General features: G+C 41.0%; 3 protein-coding genes across 4 annotated transcripts in view; 1 reads left to right on the forward strand and 2 right to left on the reverse strand.

Annotated features, from left to right (window-relative positions):
• The window catches only part of itpk1b (inositol-tetrakisphosphate 1-kinase b), a 36,915-nt gene extending 34,468 nt beyond the window's left edge, over positions 1-2,447 (forward strand). The window contains exon 12 of the mRNA XM_008307917.3: positions 2,369-2,447. Within this exon, the coding sequence (XP_008306139.3) occupies positions 2,369-2,447 (79 nt within the window). The remainder of the gene's footprint in view (positions 1-2,368) is intronic.
• A 713-nt stretch (positions 2,448-3,160) lies between these two features.
• plk4 (polo-like kinase 4 (Drosophila)) lies at positions 3,161-10,324 on the reverse strand. The gene is made up of 15 exons (XM_008307904.3): positions 10,059-10,324; positions 8,823-8,918; positions 8,384-8,479; positions 7,582-7,696; positions 6,523-7,489; positions 6,338-6,429; positions 5,907-6,238; positions 5,727-5,831; positions 5,257-5,359; positions 5,013-5,162; positions 4,679-4,907; positions 4,487-4,589; positions 4,272-4,409; positions 4,076-4,182; positions 3,161-3,586 (listed from the first exon to the last, which is right to left on the reverse strand). The coding sequence occupies exons 1-15, from the start codon at positions 10,155-10,157 to the stop codon at positions 3,472-3,474; spliced, it is 2,847 nt and encodes a 948-aa protein (XP_008306126.1). The 5' UTR covers positions 10,158-10,324; the 3' UTR covers positions 3,161-3,471.
• A 1,206-nt stretch (positions 10,325-11,530) lies between these two features.
• hspa4l (heat shock protein 4 like) overlaps positions 11,531-18,578 on the reverse strand; it is a 7,639-nt gene continuing 591 nt past the window's right edge. Inside the window, exons 1-19 of one of the 2 annotated variants that reach the window (XM_025057158.1) lie at positions 18,389-18,572; positions 16,861-16,918; positions 16,587-16,727; positions 15,986-16,108; positions 15,804-15,903; positions 15,547-15,680; positions 15,219-15,463; positions 15,055-15,131; positions 14,813-14,964; positions 14,598-14,704; positions 14,248-14,381; positions 13,647-13,843; positions 13,434-13,508; positions 13,152-13,295; positions 12,717-12,842; positions 12,530-12,637; positions 12,313-12,432; positions 12,049-12,210; positions 11,531-11,948 (exon numbers count right to left, since the gene is read on the reverse strand). In XM_025057158.1, coding sequence (XP_024912926.1) covers positions 11,775-11,948; positions 12,049-12,210; positions 12,313-12,432; positions 12,530-12,637; positions 12,717-12,842; positions 13,152-13,295; positions 13,434-13,508; positions 13,647-13,843; positions 14,248-14,381; positions 14,598-14,704; positions 14,813-14,964; positions 15,055-15,131; positions 15,219-15,463; positions 15,547-15,680; positions 15,804-15,903; positions 15,986-16,108; positions 16,587-16,727; positions 16,861-16,887 — 2,346 coding nt within the window. In that variant the 5' untranslated portion in view covers positions 16,888-16,918; positions 18,389-18,572 and the 3' untranslated portion in view covers positions 11,531-11,774. Of the gene's footprint in view, positions 11,949-12,048; positions 12,211-12,312; positions 12,433-12,529; positions 12,638-12,716; positions 12,843-13,151; positions 13,296-13,433; positions 13,509-13,646; positions 13,844-14,247; positions 14,382-14,597; positions 14,705-14,812; positions 14,965-15,054; positions 15,132-15,218; positions 15,464-15,546; positions 15,681-15,803; positions 15,904-15,985; positions 16,109-16,586; positions 16,728-16,860; positions 16,919-18,388; positions 18,573-18,578 lie in introns of those variants that run through there. The other variant, XM_008307881.3, reaches the window with a different exon arrangement.

Consider the following 18,578-nt stretch of genomic DNA (forward strand, 5'->3'; position numbering starts at 1 on the left):
TGATTGCGCCGGCGTGCCGCCGCCCCCCCCCCCCCCCCCCCCCCCTTGTCTGGTCCCTGAACAAAATAAATGTCATTGGTGACAATATTAATGAATAATAATCATAATAATTATGATGTTAATTATAATATATCTAATCAACAAACTTTTTCTTTTCCTATATAGTTCTTGGAAATGGTGGTGATCGGCTGTTAACTTTTTTTTTTTTTTTTTTCCTCCTCTGCCTTTTTGTATCTTTGGTTTTGTCTAATCAGGCATAACAGTACTTTAATGTGAACTTTGCCTAATAGCTGATGTTTTACCTTTCTTCTTCTCTTCTTCTGTAACGCGAGGGTCCAGATGAGGTAGTTAACAGGACGGAACCAGTCAGGATGTGCCACTGAATGTGCAATGTTTAAATCCCTTGTAGGTATTTACCGCACGCACGCACACACACACAGGTACTGTGCCACTTTTGTGTGTCTGTGTTGTGGTCAGAACCACTGACTCCTCTGCACAAAGTCGCTCAGAGGGGAGGTGACCAGGCGTTGGAACACTGCAGATCCCAGAATGCTTTGTGACTGTGGCCAACAGGTAGAAGTCAGAGGAAAAAAGAGAAAAGAAAATAGATTTTTAAATATGAAAAGTTTCAAATCTAGAAACAGCTGAAGATATTTCGCTCTCAAGTGCCATCAAATGTGACCAGTCTAGGAAGCACACTTACCCAAGAAATTGTATTTTTTCAAAAGGTTGAGGCGAGGGCGAGTTCATGACCAAGGTTTTTGTTTCTTTTCAGGTGATTGTGGTCGCATCACTTTTTATAGGTGTGTGGGTGTGTGATGAGTGTAATACTGTGTGTCATCAAACAGACAAACAATGTCCTCGTTCCCAGTCATAGCTCCAGTGCAGCAAGACCACGAGTGTCACATTCCTTTTCTCTGTAATTTATACAGAGAGAATTCCATGATTTCTTCCAAAGGGATCCAGAGATTTCCGAGGGTGACTCAAGGCAGACTTGAGCTTTTCCCTTCTGTCCAGATGTTAGTGAATCACTTATTCCATCAAAGCTGTTTTCTTCAGTCAAACTGCAGTCCATGAAACCCTCCACTTGTTTGGTTCCATTTTCTTCTTGCTCCAGCTGCTGTATTTCGCATCACATTTAAAATCTTATTTGAGGAGTAGTGTTGGGGGGAGGGGGTGAGGAAGAGGAGCCCGCTCTGGTTCCCCATGTTCACTGTGAGATTTTTTTTTTTTTTTTGTTAGTAAATGTAAGGACATAGATATTAAGAGCAACTTTATTTTATTGAGATTCTATGGGGGGAAATGTTTTATATAAATTAATTGAAAGCATGTGTTTTTAGGACAGTGGACATTTTACTATGAATAATAGTAAAAATGCTTGGTCTGGTTGTTAAAGGGACAGAAGTTGTAGTCATGGTTGGTGCTGTTGTCGCCCTCTAGCATCTAGTGGGAGAACAGCTCATGTCGATGCATAATTCTCCTGAACCTGCTCTCGTGTTCTCTTGTCCTGGAGAGTTCCTCTGAGTTGATTCCATTTCTTCTATCAGTACCTAAGAGAAGAAAAACATCTTCTTGCTGGCTTTTGTAAATGATCATATCAGTGCTGCCTCCTCACCAGCGCCCCTGCAGGACAAGAGAAAACCAAGAATCACCTACGAGCTCGGCCACAGGTTCAGGAGAAACTCTCTCATCCTTCCCCCTCCTCAGCGGTGTTTCCTTACTTAGGAAATGGGGCGAAGTGGAGAAATTGTTCCGTTCAAGTATAAAAGGCCAATGTGCGTACACCACTATACTGTGTCCTACGTGTTCCTGGGTGTGCTTCTAAATGGGAAATAAATGGTAGTAATTGTTCCGTCTGTCTTTGATTCTTTCAACCACGCAGGTCTTTCTTCCAGTTTCCACCTGAACGTTTACTTTCTGGGTGTCATGTACAGTATGTGTATATATGCCGAAGGCCTACATCCGTACAGTATGTTGTTTTGTATCAGTTCTGTAATTGAAAGGAATACACATTTTTGTGACCTTTTTTTAATTAAATGGCCAAAATCAACAGGGGAAAATAAATATGTGAAACCTCACCTGACTGTCTCTTGGTCTGCTTTAGTCGTCTCACTGATCAGTAACTGCATAATATATTTACCATACCAAGGTTAAACATTTTTATTATTAATTATTACTCAAATATTCTTGGAATTCAAATATTGCTTTTTCGAGTTTTTATTAGATAAAAGTTCGCTAAAACGCGACCAAAGAGTTCTATTGGTTAACCATATTTGCCGGAATGGAAGAAGCTATCTTAACGCCTGCGCCACAAAAACAAATCCTTCTCGAATACGCATGCGTATGGGTTTAAATTGAAACGTTTTAGAGTAGCACTCGACTTTGTTTTGATTGGGGTGCTGAACGCCGATTTGATAGATGACGCTAAAAACGTCACTTCCGATTAAGCGGGATTTCTGTACGATGATTGGTCGAACTACTCAAGAGGCGGGAACTCACGTTGAATTCAACAAGGTTTACCAGAGACGGCCAGGGAGACTGCAGCTTGTTGTTTGGTGATTGCTCAGAGATACAACTTATCTACACCTGTTGGTTCTCTGTAAGTAAAAGCGCTGGCTTTTCTAATTTTGATATTCACTTAAAAAAAAACAAGTTCGGTAAAATAGCAATTGAATGATTTAAACAGTGGTAAATGTGGTTAAAACACCTGTGGTCAAGATAATGTCTCGTTCACTGGTTCGATTCGCGGTTGATCTCTCTACGCTTGTTAACAGGCCGGTACTCCTGTAGGTGTGAGCGTCAGCCGTTTGTCTCTTTTTGTGGCCCTTTGATGGCCTGGCGGAGTGAACCCCGCCTCCTGTCAGATCCTGAGAGAACGTGACCACGTGATACTTGATGTGACGTTGGACAGTACATAAAGTTTGCCAAAACTTCTCCGTCTTCCGTGATTTCTCTGACTTCATCCATCATCTGTTCCCCATCATTGTTTAAGGTCATCGCTGGCCTTCATGTGAAACATTCAGTCACTCTGACGTCACATCTTACTGTATTTTACTATGCTGATTTCTTTCCATTTTATGATTTAATTTTTATTATTATTATTATTAATGTATTGTATAGTGCTGACCCAAGGTCACCAGATATACTTTCTTGTCTTGTAGACACAGCAAACAGGATTAGTTTTTCACCCAGCCTCCAGCGATTTATTGGTTCAGCATTTATGAATCAAATATTTCATAGAACTGGAGTCAGTAAAAAAAGACAGATGCACAAACACATTTTCCAGTAGGCCAATTGTCTCTATACAATGGTTTCATATTAAGATAAAAATATATATTTTCATAATCTTAGTTTTCTGTACAAGTAAAAAAAAGACAGATATATTTACAAGGACACCAGACGACGGACAAAGGATTCTAATGCTACGTTCAGTTCTGTTCTAGGTCTGTGTTGCTGGGATGCTTTCTTCCATTATGAATGTAGTTGTCTGTGATGTGTGGATGGGTTGGCCAACAGACCCAGGATGGTGGAGAGACAGTGCAGCTTTTCCTTCACGTGTTCTGGTAACTTTTCATTCTCTTTATACCTGTGAAGGAGACACAGAGTCTGAATTTAAATAATGTTTCTGAAAATTTTTCATTCTCTTTATACCTGTGAAGGACACACAGAGTCTGAATTTAAATAACTTAGATTTTCAGAAACATTATTTACTCCAGAGCAGGGGTGTCAAACATACAGCCTGCGGGCCAAAACCAGCCTGCTAGAGTGTTCAATCTGGCCAGCTTGATGAAAAAAAAAACCCCACAAACACTTCATGTTCTGAGTATTTTTTGTAAAATTATATTTCATTAAATATGAATAACAATAATGAATATCTAATTTTACTTGTACCCTTTTGCATGACAACTAAGGGGGAAAAATTGAGTGTTATTTATAGTTAATTAAATTATGATTGTACTGGTCCACTCCACTTGGCATCCAATTAGTTTAATAAGGTAAACCATGAGTTTGACACCCCTGCTCTAGAGGTTCTACACTGAGTTCTCTTCCTGACATAATCGCGTGTTTCATGTACCTGGTGATCTTTCCCTCAGGAGACGTGTATGTGATGCAGGAAACCCCCGCCTGCACCACCAGCTGAGACCCGTCGTTGAACTGCACCCACACTTCACCGCTTGTCAACTACAGAATCAAAAAGTAAGGAATCATTTTATAAAACCAAAAAGATTTTTTTTTTTTTTACTACAGATGTTCGTTCAACCACCACATACCTGGGACGCCCATCCAACATTGGGCACAAATATTGACTTCACCACTTTTCCCGTGCTTTGCACCAGGTCCTGTCGGACTGGAGAGGTCTTCTTACTCAGACTGGCTGAGGTGAAATCAGAGCCATCGTAGGAAATCATCTGAAAACAGATTTATTTAATTATTGTCAGAATTATTTTACTTTGGATTTCTGCAGATGTGACCGTGAGACACTCACTGAAGGAGTGATATGTGGTGGATGAGGAGGTGAAGCTGTGTCCGGAGGTGCCGGCTGGGAGGGCAGTGTTGACGCACACGGGGAGTCTGAGTTGGTAGGTCTCCTAAAATAAAAATAATAATTATATATTTGCCCCCCAAAAATAAAATAAAATAAAACCAATACATAGTTGAAGGACAGACTGGTCCTCACCTGCCAATAGTTATGGGGAAAAAAGGGACGTTCTTGGTGCTGCGCTGCTCCTCTGCAGTGATGGCGGCCTCTAGTGACAGACACATGCTATGGCCTTCATCAGACAGCTCCACGTAGAGCCGACTCTCTGGGCTTAGACCACTGAGTCCCACCTCCCCCTTCACGGTGTAAGACTTCCCGCTCTTCTCCACCACTCGCACCAGTTCTGGCGTCTTGTGCGTCTTGGCTCCTTCATGAAACATGTTCACACACAGGTGTGCGTTAACTCACGGTGCAACAACAGTCACCTCCTGCTGTAAGCACATCGTCTGTGATTCACACAAAATCCACTTACCGTCGTAAAAGCAGACCTCCAGGTCTGCGTTGGGAGAGTTCTCCATCAGCATGACCTTTGCGTACTTGGTGTAAAGAGTCACTTTTGGAGTTTTGGATTTGACCAGCTGCACAAACTTGGAGGCGTACTGGTATTTCTTCCAGTATTTTTCTATTGAAAACAGTTGATGTTAGTTAGAAAGCATTGGCTTTTTTTCCAACAACATCAGATGTTGAGTGAGGTGTGAAGCCTCTTGTAAGAATACCTGGAAGATCCTCGTAGCTGCAGATGAGGATGTCCTCTGGAGGAGCAGGAGGACAGTCCAGCACAGGGAAACCCTTTCCATTGTTAGGCTGGTAAATAGTCACCTAAAAAACAAACATAAAAACAGGTAAACTATTACATCAGTGCTTTAAGTCGTGAGGCAGATATGATTCAAGTGGAAGGACGAGAAAGTGATCAACTCTGTTAGTTAGCACTTGAAGTAAAGTACTAACTTCCTTATAGTGAACGCAAAGCAGTGGTTTTCCAAACCTGATTGATTTAACGTTTGTTCCTGTTTCACTACATCCTATTTTAAAACTATACTTCTGTAAAGTTCATGTTAGCTTTTAGTGTTTTTGTTATGGTCTATAAGAAACAATAATTTGTTATCAACAGGATTTAGGAGAAAAAAGCTAAATATAAAATAAGAGAAAACTCATTATGTTGGTATTAAATTTCCTGCCAGCTCACCATAGAACCACACCGTGAAATCCGAAGAACTTCTTTGACTCTCTCTTGACTGCTGATGCTTTTTAACATCTCCATGCAAACCTCTCCTGTGTCCAGGATACTCACCTTGAAGGGAAGTAAATGCAGACGTTAATAAACAATCAGTCAGGATTGGAGGGAGGGGATTCCCACAACACTTACAACGGCGTTCTTTGTTTTCTGTCTAATCGGCTTCAGTCTGGCCGCACACAGCGGAGAGACGACGTCTTTGAGGGACTTCTTCTTCTCTGTGCTGGGTTTGGTTGGAGGAGGTTTAAATTCTCGGCTGTGAGGAGGCTGGAAATCGGCTCCCGGTATGTTTTCTCTGTTTGAGTCGGCGTTAGAGGACAGGTGATGTTGGAGGTGGTGACCACTGTGCTGTGGGTTTAAAACTCTACCGACGGGCTTCTCTGACCAGGAGTTGTGGACCCCTAAAGGTCCTCTGATGCTGCTGCTGCTGTGTGTGCTGCCGTCTGTTGGCCTGTGTCCAGAGGCTGAGGGAGAGGAAACATTATTCTTAACACTTTAGGTTTAAAGGCTCTCTGTAACCTGGGGTTACAGGGAGACGTCATCATATTTCTGTATTTACTCACCATCATTATTCAACCAGTTTGTGACTCCCTCCAGGTTCTGAAACTGTGGGTTTGATGAATGTGACATTTGACTGGATAATGAGTAACCAGAACTGTAAAAAACAAACAATTAAACATTAAAATCTGTCAGTGTCAGAATAAAAATGAAACAGGAGATCAAATGTTCGACTGTAGAGAACGTTTACTTTGACTGTTTGACAGGAGGAGACGGGAGTCTGCCGTGGTTTGTGAATGGCTGCTGGGCTGTCGGCATGGAGAACACTGGACGTCCTACTCCAGTCAGCATGTCCTCAGAGCTACATCTGCCCAACTCGTGACTCAAGCCTTGACCCGAGGCGCAGGAACTCGAGCGATCCGAGGAGTGTGCTCTTCGCAGGTATCGAGAGTGAGGCTGACTGTTTCCCCCCGCTCGCTCTGACCTGCCCCTGCCTTCAGTGTGAAAACTGTCTGGCACCTGCCACTGGTCTCCATCCTCATAACAGCCGCTCACAGGCTGCCGGTGAAGACCCTGAATGGGCATCATGCGATTGGGCAGGGCAGGACCAACCACGTGTCTGGCTTTCCTCTGGAGGCGGCTTCCACTGCTGCCCGAAGTGGAGGAGGTACAAGCCGTGGAGATGGTGGCAATACCGCTGTCCATTGACCCGTCGTCGGCCAACACCAGGTCTTTGGTCCTGACGAGAAGGCTCTGGGTCATGAAGGGGTGGTCAAGCACTGCGGAGAGACTTGGTCGGTGGGCGGGGTCCTTCTGGAGCAGTTGATGAATCAAGTCCTGAGCTTCTAAGGAAACATGAGTAGGCATCTGGTATTCCCCGAGAACCACTTTGGACAGAGTGTGTTTGACCGTGTCCGTGTCAAACGGAGGTCGTCCCATTAGGAAGGCATAGAACATGCAGCCCAGGGACCACACGTCAGACTCCAGGCCGTGGGCACTGCGAGTGGCCACCTCGGGGGAGATGTAGTTGGGAGTTCCGCACATTGTGAAGTGCTTTTCGTTTGGGAGCTTCAGCTGAGTGGCCAGGCCAAAGTCGGCAATCTTTATGTTCATGTTGCCGCTCAGCAAAAGATTGGACAAGGTCAAATCTCTGTGCAGGATGCCGTGAGTGTGTAAGTACAGCATTCCTTTCACTATCTGATGCATAAAATGTCTCGCTGTGAAGACAAACAACAGAAGGATTAGTCCGAGTGAAGCGACAACAGTGACGTTACAGCGAAGTATTTCGTGCAAAATCCGACTGCCTTACCGTCCTCCTCAGAGAAAGGCATTTTTCGCTCTTTTAGGAACCGACTCATCTCTCCGTTGTGGCACATCTCTAACACCAGGTACACATAGTTGCTGTCCTCAAAGTAGTTGTACAACTGGAGTAAAAAAAAAAGTAAATTCATTTATAATAGAGGCAAGAATCTGAAAATACAATAAATATTACGATACAGTGGCAACAATACAATGTATTGCAATATACTGCGATACTATGGGCATGACGATATACAGTACAGATATACAGAGTTTTTTTAACAACTGAATTGTAGGAAAGCTGTCAGCATAGTAAACAGCTGATAAATGTTTAACATCAGGTTACCAGATTTGGAACAGAGGGATCTACATTTATAATCGCTAAAGAAAAAAATAAAACCATTTGCAGGATTTAGAAAATAAAGTGAAGAAAGTAGAAGATAAAGTGTGAGGCATGTGTGATTTATTTATATTTAAGTGAGAGAAATTACCCATTTACTTTCCACTACATTTATAACTCAAATCCCCAAATGATAGAAACAGAAAAAAAAATTGAAATAAGAGCAGGAGAATGTTGTGCAATAATAAGACAAAAAATAACCATGGCAACGATAACACAATACACCAGGGTAACTGAAATTGAATATTCTCTTTCGTATCATGTCTTTAACATTATTATTATCAGTCTCCCTTAATGAAGGTGCTTTCATGCCTTAGTCGATAACCATACATCAGAACAATTAAGTGATGACAAAAAAAAAAAAAAAACACCTCGTAGTGAATGAAAATACGACATCTGCAGCGACTGTTACCTCAAGTATCGAAGGATGTTTTAAACGGCAGTGAATTTCCACCTCGTTGGTCACACGCTGGACCATGCCAGCTTTGTGCATCGCCTTTTTGTCTATCTGTAGATGGGAACAACAGAGATAATTATACACCTGTAGACTGTGTGGTCTACATTCAGTCTGGTACAGTCCTGCAACAGTGCAGTTGGTTCAGGTGGTTAATAGTCAATCTGTCCCCCCCCCCTCCCCACACACACACACACAAAATACAACTGAACTACTTCATCTGACCTCATCTGAAGGGAGACAAGGGACCACAAGACTCTCATGGGAGTACAGAAGGTCTAATTATCCAACATTCTCAGTTTATCCTTAAACTGTCAGGTATTATTAGTTGTCTCGCCACAGAGAGGTCAGGCTACTTTGACCTTATTAGTAACAAAGAAATTCTGAAGATTCTCACCGTTTTGATCGCGACATCTAGTCCAGTTTTCACTGACTTTGCTCGGTAAACACATGCAAAGGAGCCTTTACCAAGGAGCGTGAGGACTTTAAAGTCCTGGGGAAAAAAAGACAAAAAAATAAAAACATTAAATATGGATTGACACTTGAATAACAATAACACAAACAGCCAGGGTTTTGGAAAAGAACAATACCTCAATCCTGAGCTCCTGAGTATATGGTACACAGTTTTTCTCATCTCTGCAGCAATTAGTGTCAACAGAAAAGTTTTGAAAAAAGTAGTCCATGACCTGATCAAACCTGGTCCCTCTCTCCTGCGACATGCTGGAGGTACCGCGATAGACAAGTCTGCCACTAACTTTAACCTCAAAAAGGACAAATCCTCCCACAACAAACTGTTAACTGTCAACCAAACCCACAACACCTGACACTGTCATATGGCCAACCAAAGCCTTCAATTATCCCGGCTCTCTTCCCGCTAACAAGGGACCACTTGGAGCCGTTTCCAAGCAGCATGTTGGGGTTTAACACACCGCTGCGTCTAGTACACACAGCAACGGTTACTGTCCCCGGAGAACAGGATTACACACAGGGGCTGATAATCATAACCCACACAGACAGACGGTCACATTACAAACACTAACTCGTCAAAATTCTACTCATTATCCACTAAGATTACCAAATGTACAATAACAAATCCAGGTGTTTTCTACAGTAAGCGTTTACTCAGAACTCACTAAACAAGGATAGTTAAAGGTCTGTTTCAAAACGTCGGGCTAATTGACACCGCAATAAATACAAAGAACATCGTACTTTATTCTATCATATCGTTTGCATAATTTAATACACTATAACGTTGCAGCCAACAACATACATCCTCTTCTATGTTTTAAAATAACAGAAATGCGTCGATAAACATTATATTTATAAGCAAAGTAACTTTAAAGTATATTTCCCCAGTAATTTATCTGCATTTCAAAAGTTTAACCGTTTACCTTTTTTAATACACTAAAGCCAATGCAACGCCTACGAAAGTTAAAGCCACTCATGGCATATGGTAAAGTTTCGTTGTAAAATGTTGCACTATTAGTATACCAACGACCAATGCATTCAAAATTATTTAAAAAACATAGAAAGAAATATCAATATTTTAAAAATATTGTACTTATCTAAGAGTGCTCGCTAGCTAACGAGTTTGACGTTAGCAGATGGGCGTTAGCCCACCAAAACAACTTACCTCAATTTTATCTCCGATAGAAATGCTCATTTTGTCGTTTGTCGGTGGCCTTGAACATGCAGATTGGTTGTGAGCCACTGCGACGCGTACACAGACCATCCACGGTCAAGATTTGAGCTCTCACCAGGCCGAAAATTGTTTTTGTCGCGTTCCCCTCCAAAACATTGCCATTTCTTCCATTTTGAATGTGTCCGCCCGTTAAACGTACACTGACGTCACGGCTCCAACGTTACATGACAAGTCGAGTTAGCCACACCCCCTTCAGGCTCCAAACCCACGTTCGCTTGAACACAGAAAGCAATTTGTTCGTTGTTTGTATTGTATAATACAGCTTGTTTTAGTAAGTTCGTTATTAATTTGTAAATGTGTATGAGTTGCGCACGTGTTAAATATATGCCACTGAGTGTATGCTGGTTGAAAGTTTAGATATTTTTTGTGTTGTTGATTGTTTATTTTTGCTCCTTTTATCTTTTCGATTCGATTGAATCACCAAACTGTAGCCATTAGAGTCTATTGTATTTTAGGACCTGTAAAAAACTTTCTCTTGCTATATATATTTTGGGTAAAAATATTAGCAGTTAGGCTTCAAAACAAAATATTTTTACCCATATTATTTTTTGACCGATTAACAATATTTTAGTTTACTTTAAATACTGTATGGCTCTGTCATCTTTCACCATCAGACTCCAAATTGTAATTGTATGTAACATTAGCATTTGCTAAATATCTTGGTCATAGTTTTAACTGCTGGATGGATTTATGTGTCTAAATGTCTATTAATCCTGTAAACAGAGAACAGGTGTATAACATATCACTAGGTACTTCATGTACTTTATGTAAATATTCACTTTTTAATCTCAGCCCAGGTGCCCTATTCTAACATTTAATTAAAAAGACAACTTAACCCATTGATTTTTATCAATCATAAATTAAAACTGTAGCTTCTCACCTTACCAGTTGTCATGACGATAGACAACCCTCGGCAGTACTGTATGTGTCAGGTAGAAACCTGGATCTGAACCATAGCTGTGAAACTAAAACTACTTTTAAACTATTTGTAAACGTAGGAGAAACCTTTTTTAAATCACCAATAGTGAAAAATGTAACATACTACTAATTACACTAATGTATAGACATTGAGTGTAAACATTAACACTTGAAATATATTCTTTATGTACATGCTGGCTACTTTATTTACTAAAAAGGTATTTACAGCTTCTACATATGCACTTTCACAATTGTCAAATACATATATATATATATATATATATACTGTATATAATTTGTATTATTGCATACAAACTAATGGTTTCATAACAGCTACTCTGTGAACAGTGCTTTACTATCTCTCCTTAAGGTGAGTTCATTTACTGCTCACTCTGGACGTCGATGAGACAGGTGTGAAGGTCCAACATGATGCAGACCTTTCCATGTGCTACACAGGAATTGACTTACTTCAAGTTTTATCTACTGCAGCAGTTCTTAATTTATTCAGGTATTTAAATGTTTCAGAGAATAAAGCACGACATTGTCAACATGTGAAGTGAAAGGGTTAAAACAACAAAGTTCAGTGAAGGGCAGGAAAAACCTAAACCACAAACGTGAGGCCTGCTGAGGTTGAACACTTGGTCCCAGGTGAAAATGCTTCTACTTTCCTAAATGTCAGTGATGGGTAACGCAGTGATAGCAGCACAGTTCGTGTTTCAGTTGAGGATCTTATTCCACCTCCATGTCTTTGGTGCCAGCCTTTGTCTGATGACCTTTTCCATCTGCTCCTTGCCTGTTTGTGGGACCATTATGAGCTCCACTGTTCTGATCATTGGTGTCAGGAGCTTCTTCCACCATGGGCTTCGGCCTGTTCATCACTGGGTTGCATACAGTATCCAGCTCCTGGTAAATGCACATAAGAAATCGTCACCGCTCTCTAAGTGATCATTCTAATAATTGATTTCTTAAATGATTATTTGCAAATAATTGATCATATAAATACCTGTATTTTGGTGATGATGTCTGCTACTTTGACCACAGGATTTTGGGTTACAGTGAGTTTACTCTGTGCATTCATCTTACTGTTCATCCAGGCCATGCTCCCATTCACACACTTCTCAACACTGGACATTTCCTCTGCACTCAAATGTACGTATCTCTCATCCTGGAAAGGGAGTTGACGGAAGTCAAATGTCAGTGTAAATGCCAAATGCAATTTGATGGATTTAAATTTTATGTTAAGACAGGATATGGTTAAATACTGTACCTTCTGTTTATGGAGATTCACAAACTTTATGTAGAGTTGCAGTTTCTTCCCCAACTCCTCAAAAGCTCTCGGTCTGTCCTCCTGCTCCCTGTGCCTGTCCTGAATGGGCTGACCCAACCTCTGAAAATACACATCAGAGTAATATTTCAGTGTTACTGTCTCTCGGCAGGCTTGTGTGGCATTGTTGTTGTGAATGAAACGTAGACTGAATGAAAACCTTGAGTGCGTCTAGCTTCTCCTCGTAGACCTGTTTGGGTTGGTCTTCTCCATCCTCATACAGCCAGTTCTCTGTGTCTTCCAGCATCAGCGTCAACCGTTTACTGTCCTGTATTAACACAAACAGGATGAATTATTAATCATGCCGCTGATGTGTATCACTGCTGTATTATTAAAGCAGCCCTGACCTCCTCTGTGACGAACTTCTCGTAGACTCCACAGAGTTTGTCCCTCAGGTCATAGACATACTCCTCCACTGCATTTTTAGCGTCATTCAACTCCTTTACCAGTTTGTCCTGTGTAATCATCTGACGCTGTAAGGTTAAAAAATATATATTTTGAGAAAATATGAGTCACAATATTTATAAATAATTGTAATAATAATTAAGTAATAATTACTTATAATTAAAAATAAGTAAATAAACATTCACATTAAAAAATTAAAAAACTAATATTTAATAATTTAATTATTATATGATTTATATTTATCCATCCAATAAACTTCCAGGACTAAAATGACACAATCTATTAAATAAACAGAAATTGATGAAATTATAAAATACAGTGTAATGTAAAAAATAAAATTTTCTTTACATTAATAATCAGATTAACTGTGTGTTTACCTCATACGCCACAAAGTTGTGAAGAACCTCTCTGTTGAGCTGTCGGATTGTGTTGGCTACGACAGGCAAATCCATACTTTTCACCTTGACTTTGGGCTTGCTTCCTCCTGATGCTGGGTCTTGTTTTTCCCCAGAGGCACCGTCCTGGAGAGGGGGAAACCAGAACGTACTTTGAAAGACTAATCCACACTAAAAATACAAGTATGTGAGCTATTTTTTGAACATCATTTCAGTAAAACCACACAATTCAATGCATTTCAATTCTGCCTGACACAGACAGACCTTATTGTTGGACCTGCTTTCCTCATTCTGTTGATCCATTTGGCTCTGGCCCTCAACGTCCACCTGCATTTTGGTCTGACACACAAACACATAAATACTCAGCTAAGTTAATGTAGATATTTTGTAATAACTGATTATAATCTGACTTAATCAAATAAAAACTTGCATGCTTGTTAAAAAATAATAAGCTGCAAAATGAACTTTCAAAAATACCTGATCCTCTCCTCCGCTGTCATTCTGTTCCATGGGCTCACATTCAATCTCCATGTCCTCTCCCTCTCCTTTCTGCTTCTCGATCAGAGACGCACTCGACACACTGAAAATGCCATGGACGTTGACTCGCACTTTGACCTTGACCTTTGAGGTGTCGCCATCAGGCTGAGGAACCACATTCTGGACCGAGAAACATCCTGATAACAAGCAGAAACAGACTGGGTGTTTTGTTCAACGGCAGTTAATGCAGAACTTCAACATGTTGTTCTAACAGACTGTCTGGAGAACACTGAAGGATAATTATAAACCCACCTGAGGGTACACACCCCTCACACACATAAACTGTACAGAGGCACAGACAGGGGCCATCTGTGGGAGACTGCCCCCTGGTGCTAATTACTGTCTAAAGTCTACATCCCAACAGGGACTTGGTCCCACAGGGCCATCCAATAAAACATCCTAATGACACTTCAATCTCCCCAGAGGCAATACTTGTATTGCTGGGGAAAATGTCTTCATAAATGTCACATCTTAAAATAAGCGCCAGTTTACAACGACCTGTGGAGGAATATTCAGTGGCCTTGTGGAAAAGGAGCAGTACCTATCCGGAGGTCAGGGTACGGGAGATCTGCAGGGCTGCTGTAAAAGGCTTCCAGGTCAAAGGGCTCCTTCTTGTGAAAGGTTATTACTTTGGAAAACGGAGCAGCGTGATTCTTACTGAACACCTCGCAGTCTCTGTGAAGAAAAACGCAGTGGAAGGAAAAGCAAAGTCAGTCTGAGAAAAGTCACAGAGTCAGCAAAAAACATCTATCCTCAGGCTGGCTGACCCAGCTCGTTTCCTACTGTATCAGAAACACACAGGCTGGCAGGAAAAGGGAGAGCTGTAAATGATGTTGCACTATTCTGCATTGTGATTACTTTAAAAAAAGGCTAACGTGAACGTGTCTTTACCCCAGTCCGCCCTCTGTTGGTGACTTCCAGCGAAGAGTTATGGGAAAAGGAACCACATCTGTGATAGAGAATTCCCGCACCATGAACGCTGGAGACAAGATTGCACACTACGGCCGTGCAATCAGCAGAGAAATAAACAGGCTTATTACATTATAGGGCACTGCGGCCATTAGCCACCATTAGCTTTTAGAGACACATCCAGAGACACAACACACCTGAAGTGCACAGCCTCGTGCCACAGCTTCATCTGCGTTGAGCGTGGTGCTGACATCTTTACCAAAAAACTTGGCAATCCTCTCTTTGATGGCCGGCATCCTCGTAGCTCCTCCTACTATCTCCAGCGCATAGATATCGTCTCGGCTCAGTTCTGCAACAAGACAACAAACAAGATTCAGTTGATTTTTATTTTTATTTGCAAATAAAATATTTCAAATTATAGCGAGTCTGAGAAGCATACTTGATTGTTCCAGGGCTGCCTTGAGTGGTACTTCGACTCTCAATAAATACTGAGCACACATGTCTTCAAAATGGCCCCTGTGGGTTACAATTTTGAAGAAGGTTACTCTACAAAAATGTTACTTTTTTTGTGATGTAAGCATTTCATAAAAGAACTTCTTGTACCTGTTCATTCTGCTGGAAACATCAATGTCATTCATGAAGCAGTCTATGTTCAGGGGCAGATCAGAGGCGTTGGCACTCATCAGTTTCTTCAGTTTCCCACATTCCTGGTACAGACGCAGCAGAGCTCTCGGATTGTCCTTCACATTGAGCTTGTACTTGCTCTTAAACTCTTCACAGAAGTAATTCACCAACGCCTCGTCAAAGTAACGGCCTCCGAGGTAGGGATCGAACGCTGTGGCCAGGACCTGTCAGACATTAGAGAGTCAAACAATGCAGATATTTTATGATGAAAAATGTGTTTAAGTAAGAACAAAAATCAAATACCAACCTTGAGTTTTCCTTTGTTGAAGGCTGTAATTGAGACCTGGAATGATGAATGTCCCATGTCCACAAACACCACGTTCCTCGGCCGCTCCTCTGGAGTAGGGAGGTCCTGTTTGTAGATCCCATAGGCTAAGGCCACTGTTTTAGAGCAGCAGTGAAAAAGAGAGTGGAGTTCGATCAACACTGTACAACAACAACGAGGGCAGATTTCACAATCCAAATCAGACACTTTACTGTTACCATTTATCCAAGAACACTGACCTGCTGTTGTGTCATTGATTAGTCGCAAACAGTTGAGGCCTGCGATCTGAGTGGCGTCCAACACTGACCGTCTCTCTGAGTCTGTAAAGAAACCTGGGACCTATAAAAGCAAAGCAAAGATCGATACGTTTCATTGAAACACTCTGTGGATCCTATCAGTGGCATCGGTGTCCGTCACTCACTGAGATGACACAGTCCACCACCGGCTTCTTCAGGGCGCTCTCTGACGTCTCCTTCAGCTTGGTGAGCAGCATCCCTGTGATCTGCTCCACTGTGAACACTTTGTCTTCATCCAGATAACGAACCTGCAGATTAGACACAGAGTGAGGCTGAAATTTACAAGGTAAATGGAACTGAGGACTGAAACCATTAAGCCTTATGGATTAGGAGAAAAGAAGAGGAGGGATTTCCACTAATATCAGCCGGCCAATACTATCAGCCCGATATTAGCATATTATGTAATACCTGTAGGAATCGTTATTGTGTTTTTCTCTGACACAATGTCTGGGTTTTGCCAAATCACTAGATGGCAGCATTGTAGCTGTTTTAATTAATCTCATACTCATACAGTGGTTTGAAATATTTTGTGTACAAACATGGAACCTTGGCTGTGGAGGGGTGCAATCTGAGAGAGGAGCTGAGTGGAGCTGGGGGTGAACAGATCTGAGGATGGTGTGATTTTTGGAGATGAGCAACAGTCAAATAAATAATGTTTGTGTACATGTTTAAACCCAGAGGACAATGGGCACATTAGAAACCTGAAGGACATCAGTGTCTTATTACCTTAACTCCAGTGTTTCCATTGACCAGCTTACATAAACTGTAAGGCAGTTTGGGCTTTTCTGTCTGAACAAATAGGTCATCAAATGGTCGAGCGTGGAATCTTTTGAAGCCATGAACTGTATTTTTGAAGTTTGTTATAACCTGCAAAGAGGAAATTAATTTTCAATATACATTTTTAAAAATGTAAACAGTAGGAAAAATATGACATATTTTATATAAAAGGTTGGCATTAACATACAAACATAACAACAGGCTGAAAAGTGAATGTTCTTACTTGACTCTTTGCTGCATTTCCGATCATGCGGTTTTTAGTTGCCAAAGACACACAAGCCCTTGATTAAAAATAAAAACATGACATAATTAGTAAAACTCAAAGAGACGAGTGTGGGAGAAAGAATTGCACGTGAGGCGATGAGAGTTTCCCAGGGGAGTCTGAGGAAGAGACTTAAAACCAGGGCAGTGACAGAGAACAGTTCACCTTGAAAGGTAGGCTATTCCTGATGTAGCAATAAATATAAAAAATAAAATAAACAGCTTACTGTAGCTGACCCTGATGTTTACTCACAAAAACAGCTGATCAATGTGCTGAGTGTTTTTTTTGTTTTTTATGAAGAGAAAAGATTCATTTCACAAGTCACTACCTGGAGTAGTTTCACCTTGACACAAATATATCTTTTCAGGGTTCATTGTGCTGAAGATTAGCCTCCATTAGCATGATGCTACATGAGTGCATTCAAGCTTAAATAAAAAATGCCTCCCTTCAGAAAAAGATATTCCCCAGTAATGGATTCTTACATAAAACCTTAGAGTATCCTATAAAGGCACTGTACTTTTATGATGCATTCAAAGATTTAAATTGTGGGCTGATCCTGGAGGGCATGGAGAAGGAAGGAGCCTTTTAGCATGGGCGAATAGACACACTCTATCTCTGTCAAACCACACTTTCATTATTTTCTTCTGCACTGACATATGGAGAGATTAAGAGAGAGAGAGAGAGAAATAATAGTCCAGCACTTTCTTCCCATGTACTTCAAGTTTTTTTAAGTCTTCTTATGTAATTTCTCTGCAATATTTTTAACTTGTATATTTCCACCACACTCACAAGATTTTCAGTTTTAGATTTATTGAAGTTTCCTACAACAGTAAACTACAACCTTTGCGTTTCACTATTGCTGGATCTTCATGATGGAAAAGCTCTACCTTTGTTCCATCCGACCTAAATATATTGCATGTGTCATATTTCACTATACTTTAGTCTGTGTCAGAAGAGTCCCTTTAGCAAAAGTGTGTAGAGCTAACATGAGTGTCATCTTTAAGTCCTTAGTTTCAGACTTCAGTAAGTCCATCGCTAGTTTCTTTGTGGATGTTATAAGGTCTTATTAATGGAAACATGATGGATGAATAAGGAAGTATATTCCCCACCAGAGACTTGAGTGGTGTAGCATAGAGTATTACCAATAAAACGTTTAATACAAAGTTGGCTTCGAATTAATCAAAGACAACTATTAATCTATTTATACGTTCCTGTTGAAGAAAAACAGAAAACAAACCGCCTACTGGTTGTGGGTGGTACTGAACCTTGAGCCTTCTGAAGGCAGGTGGGAGGCAGAAGACCTACCACAATATTTTGGCTCACATTGGGCTATTCCTAGGCTAACATTTTGGTACTAACATAATTTATGCTAATTGATGTAACGTTTAGTTGTTACTGTCTGGGCAGATCTGATTTAGACAAATTAATTTACACCACAAAATACAATTTCTAATACCACACAACTCTTTGTCTAAATGTAAATTGACACCTCGCTGAGTCTTTAAGTTGCTGATCACGGTCAACTTTTAGACGCCGAACGCCGCTCCGTGCTGGTTGTCAGGAGACATGTCAACAGTCTGTAAGGGGAGAGGCTGCCTTCACAAAGCTACGTGCGATATTTTGACCTACAATAACCTACAGTGACGATGAATAAAGCAGCAGTTACAGGCCTCATCAGC

The sequence above is a fragment of the Cynoglossus semilaevis genome, chromosome 1 (genome assembly GCF_000523025.1).
Source record: "Cynoglossus semilaevis isolate Cse_v1.0 chromosome 1, Cse_v1.0, whole genome shotgun sequence".
Classification (NCBI taxonomy): domain Eukaryota; kingdom Metazoa; phylum Chordata; class Actinopteri; order Pleuronectiformes; family Cynoglossidae; genus Cynoglossus; species Cynoglossus semilaevis.

What these genes read in the sequence shown, in the direction of transcription:
- plk4 (XM_008307904.3), bottom strand. Translation starts at nt 10,157, where the DNA reads ATGGTCTGTGTACGCGTCGCAGTGGCTCACAACCAATCTGCATGTTCA. An exon ending in CCTCCTGTCAAACAGTCAAA is followed by an intron (nt 6,430 to 6,522) that starts GTAAACGTTCTC and finishes TGTTTTTTACAG; the next exon opens with TTCTGGTTACTCATTATCCA. An exon ending in AAACTGGTTGAATAATGATG is followed by an intron (nt 6,239 to 6,337) that starts GTGAGTAAATAC and finishes CCTCTCCCTCAG; the next exon opens with CCTCTGGACACAGGCCAACA.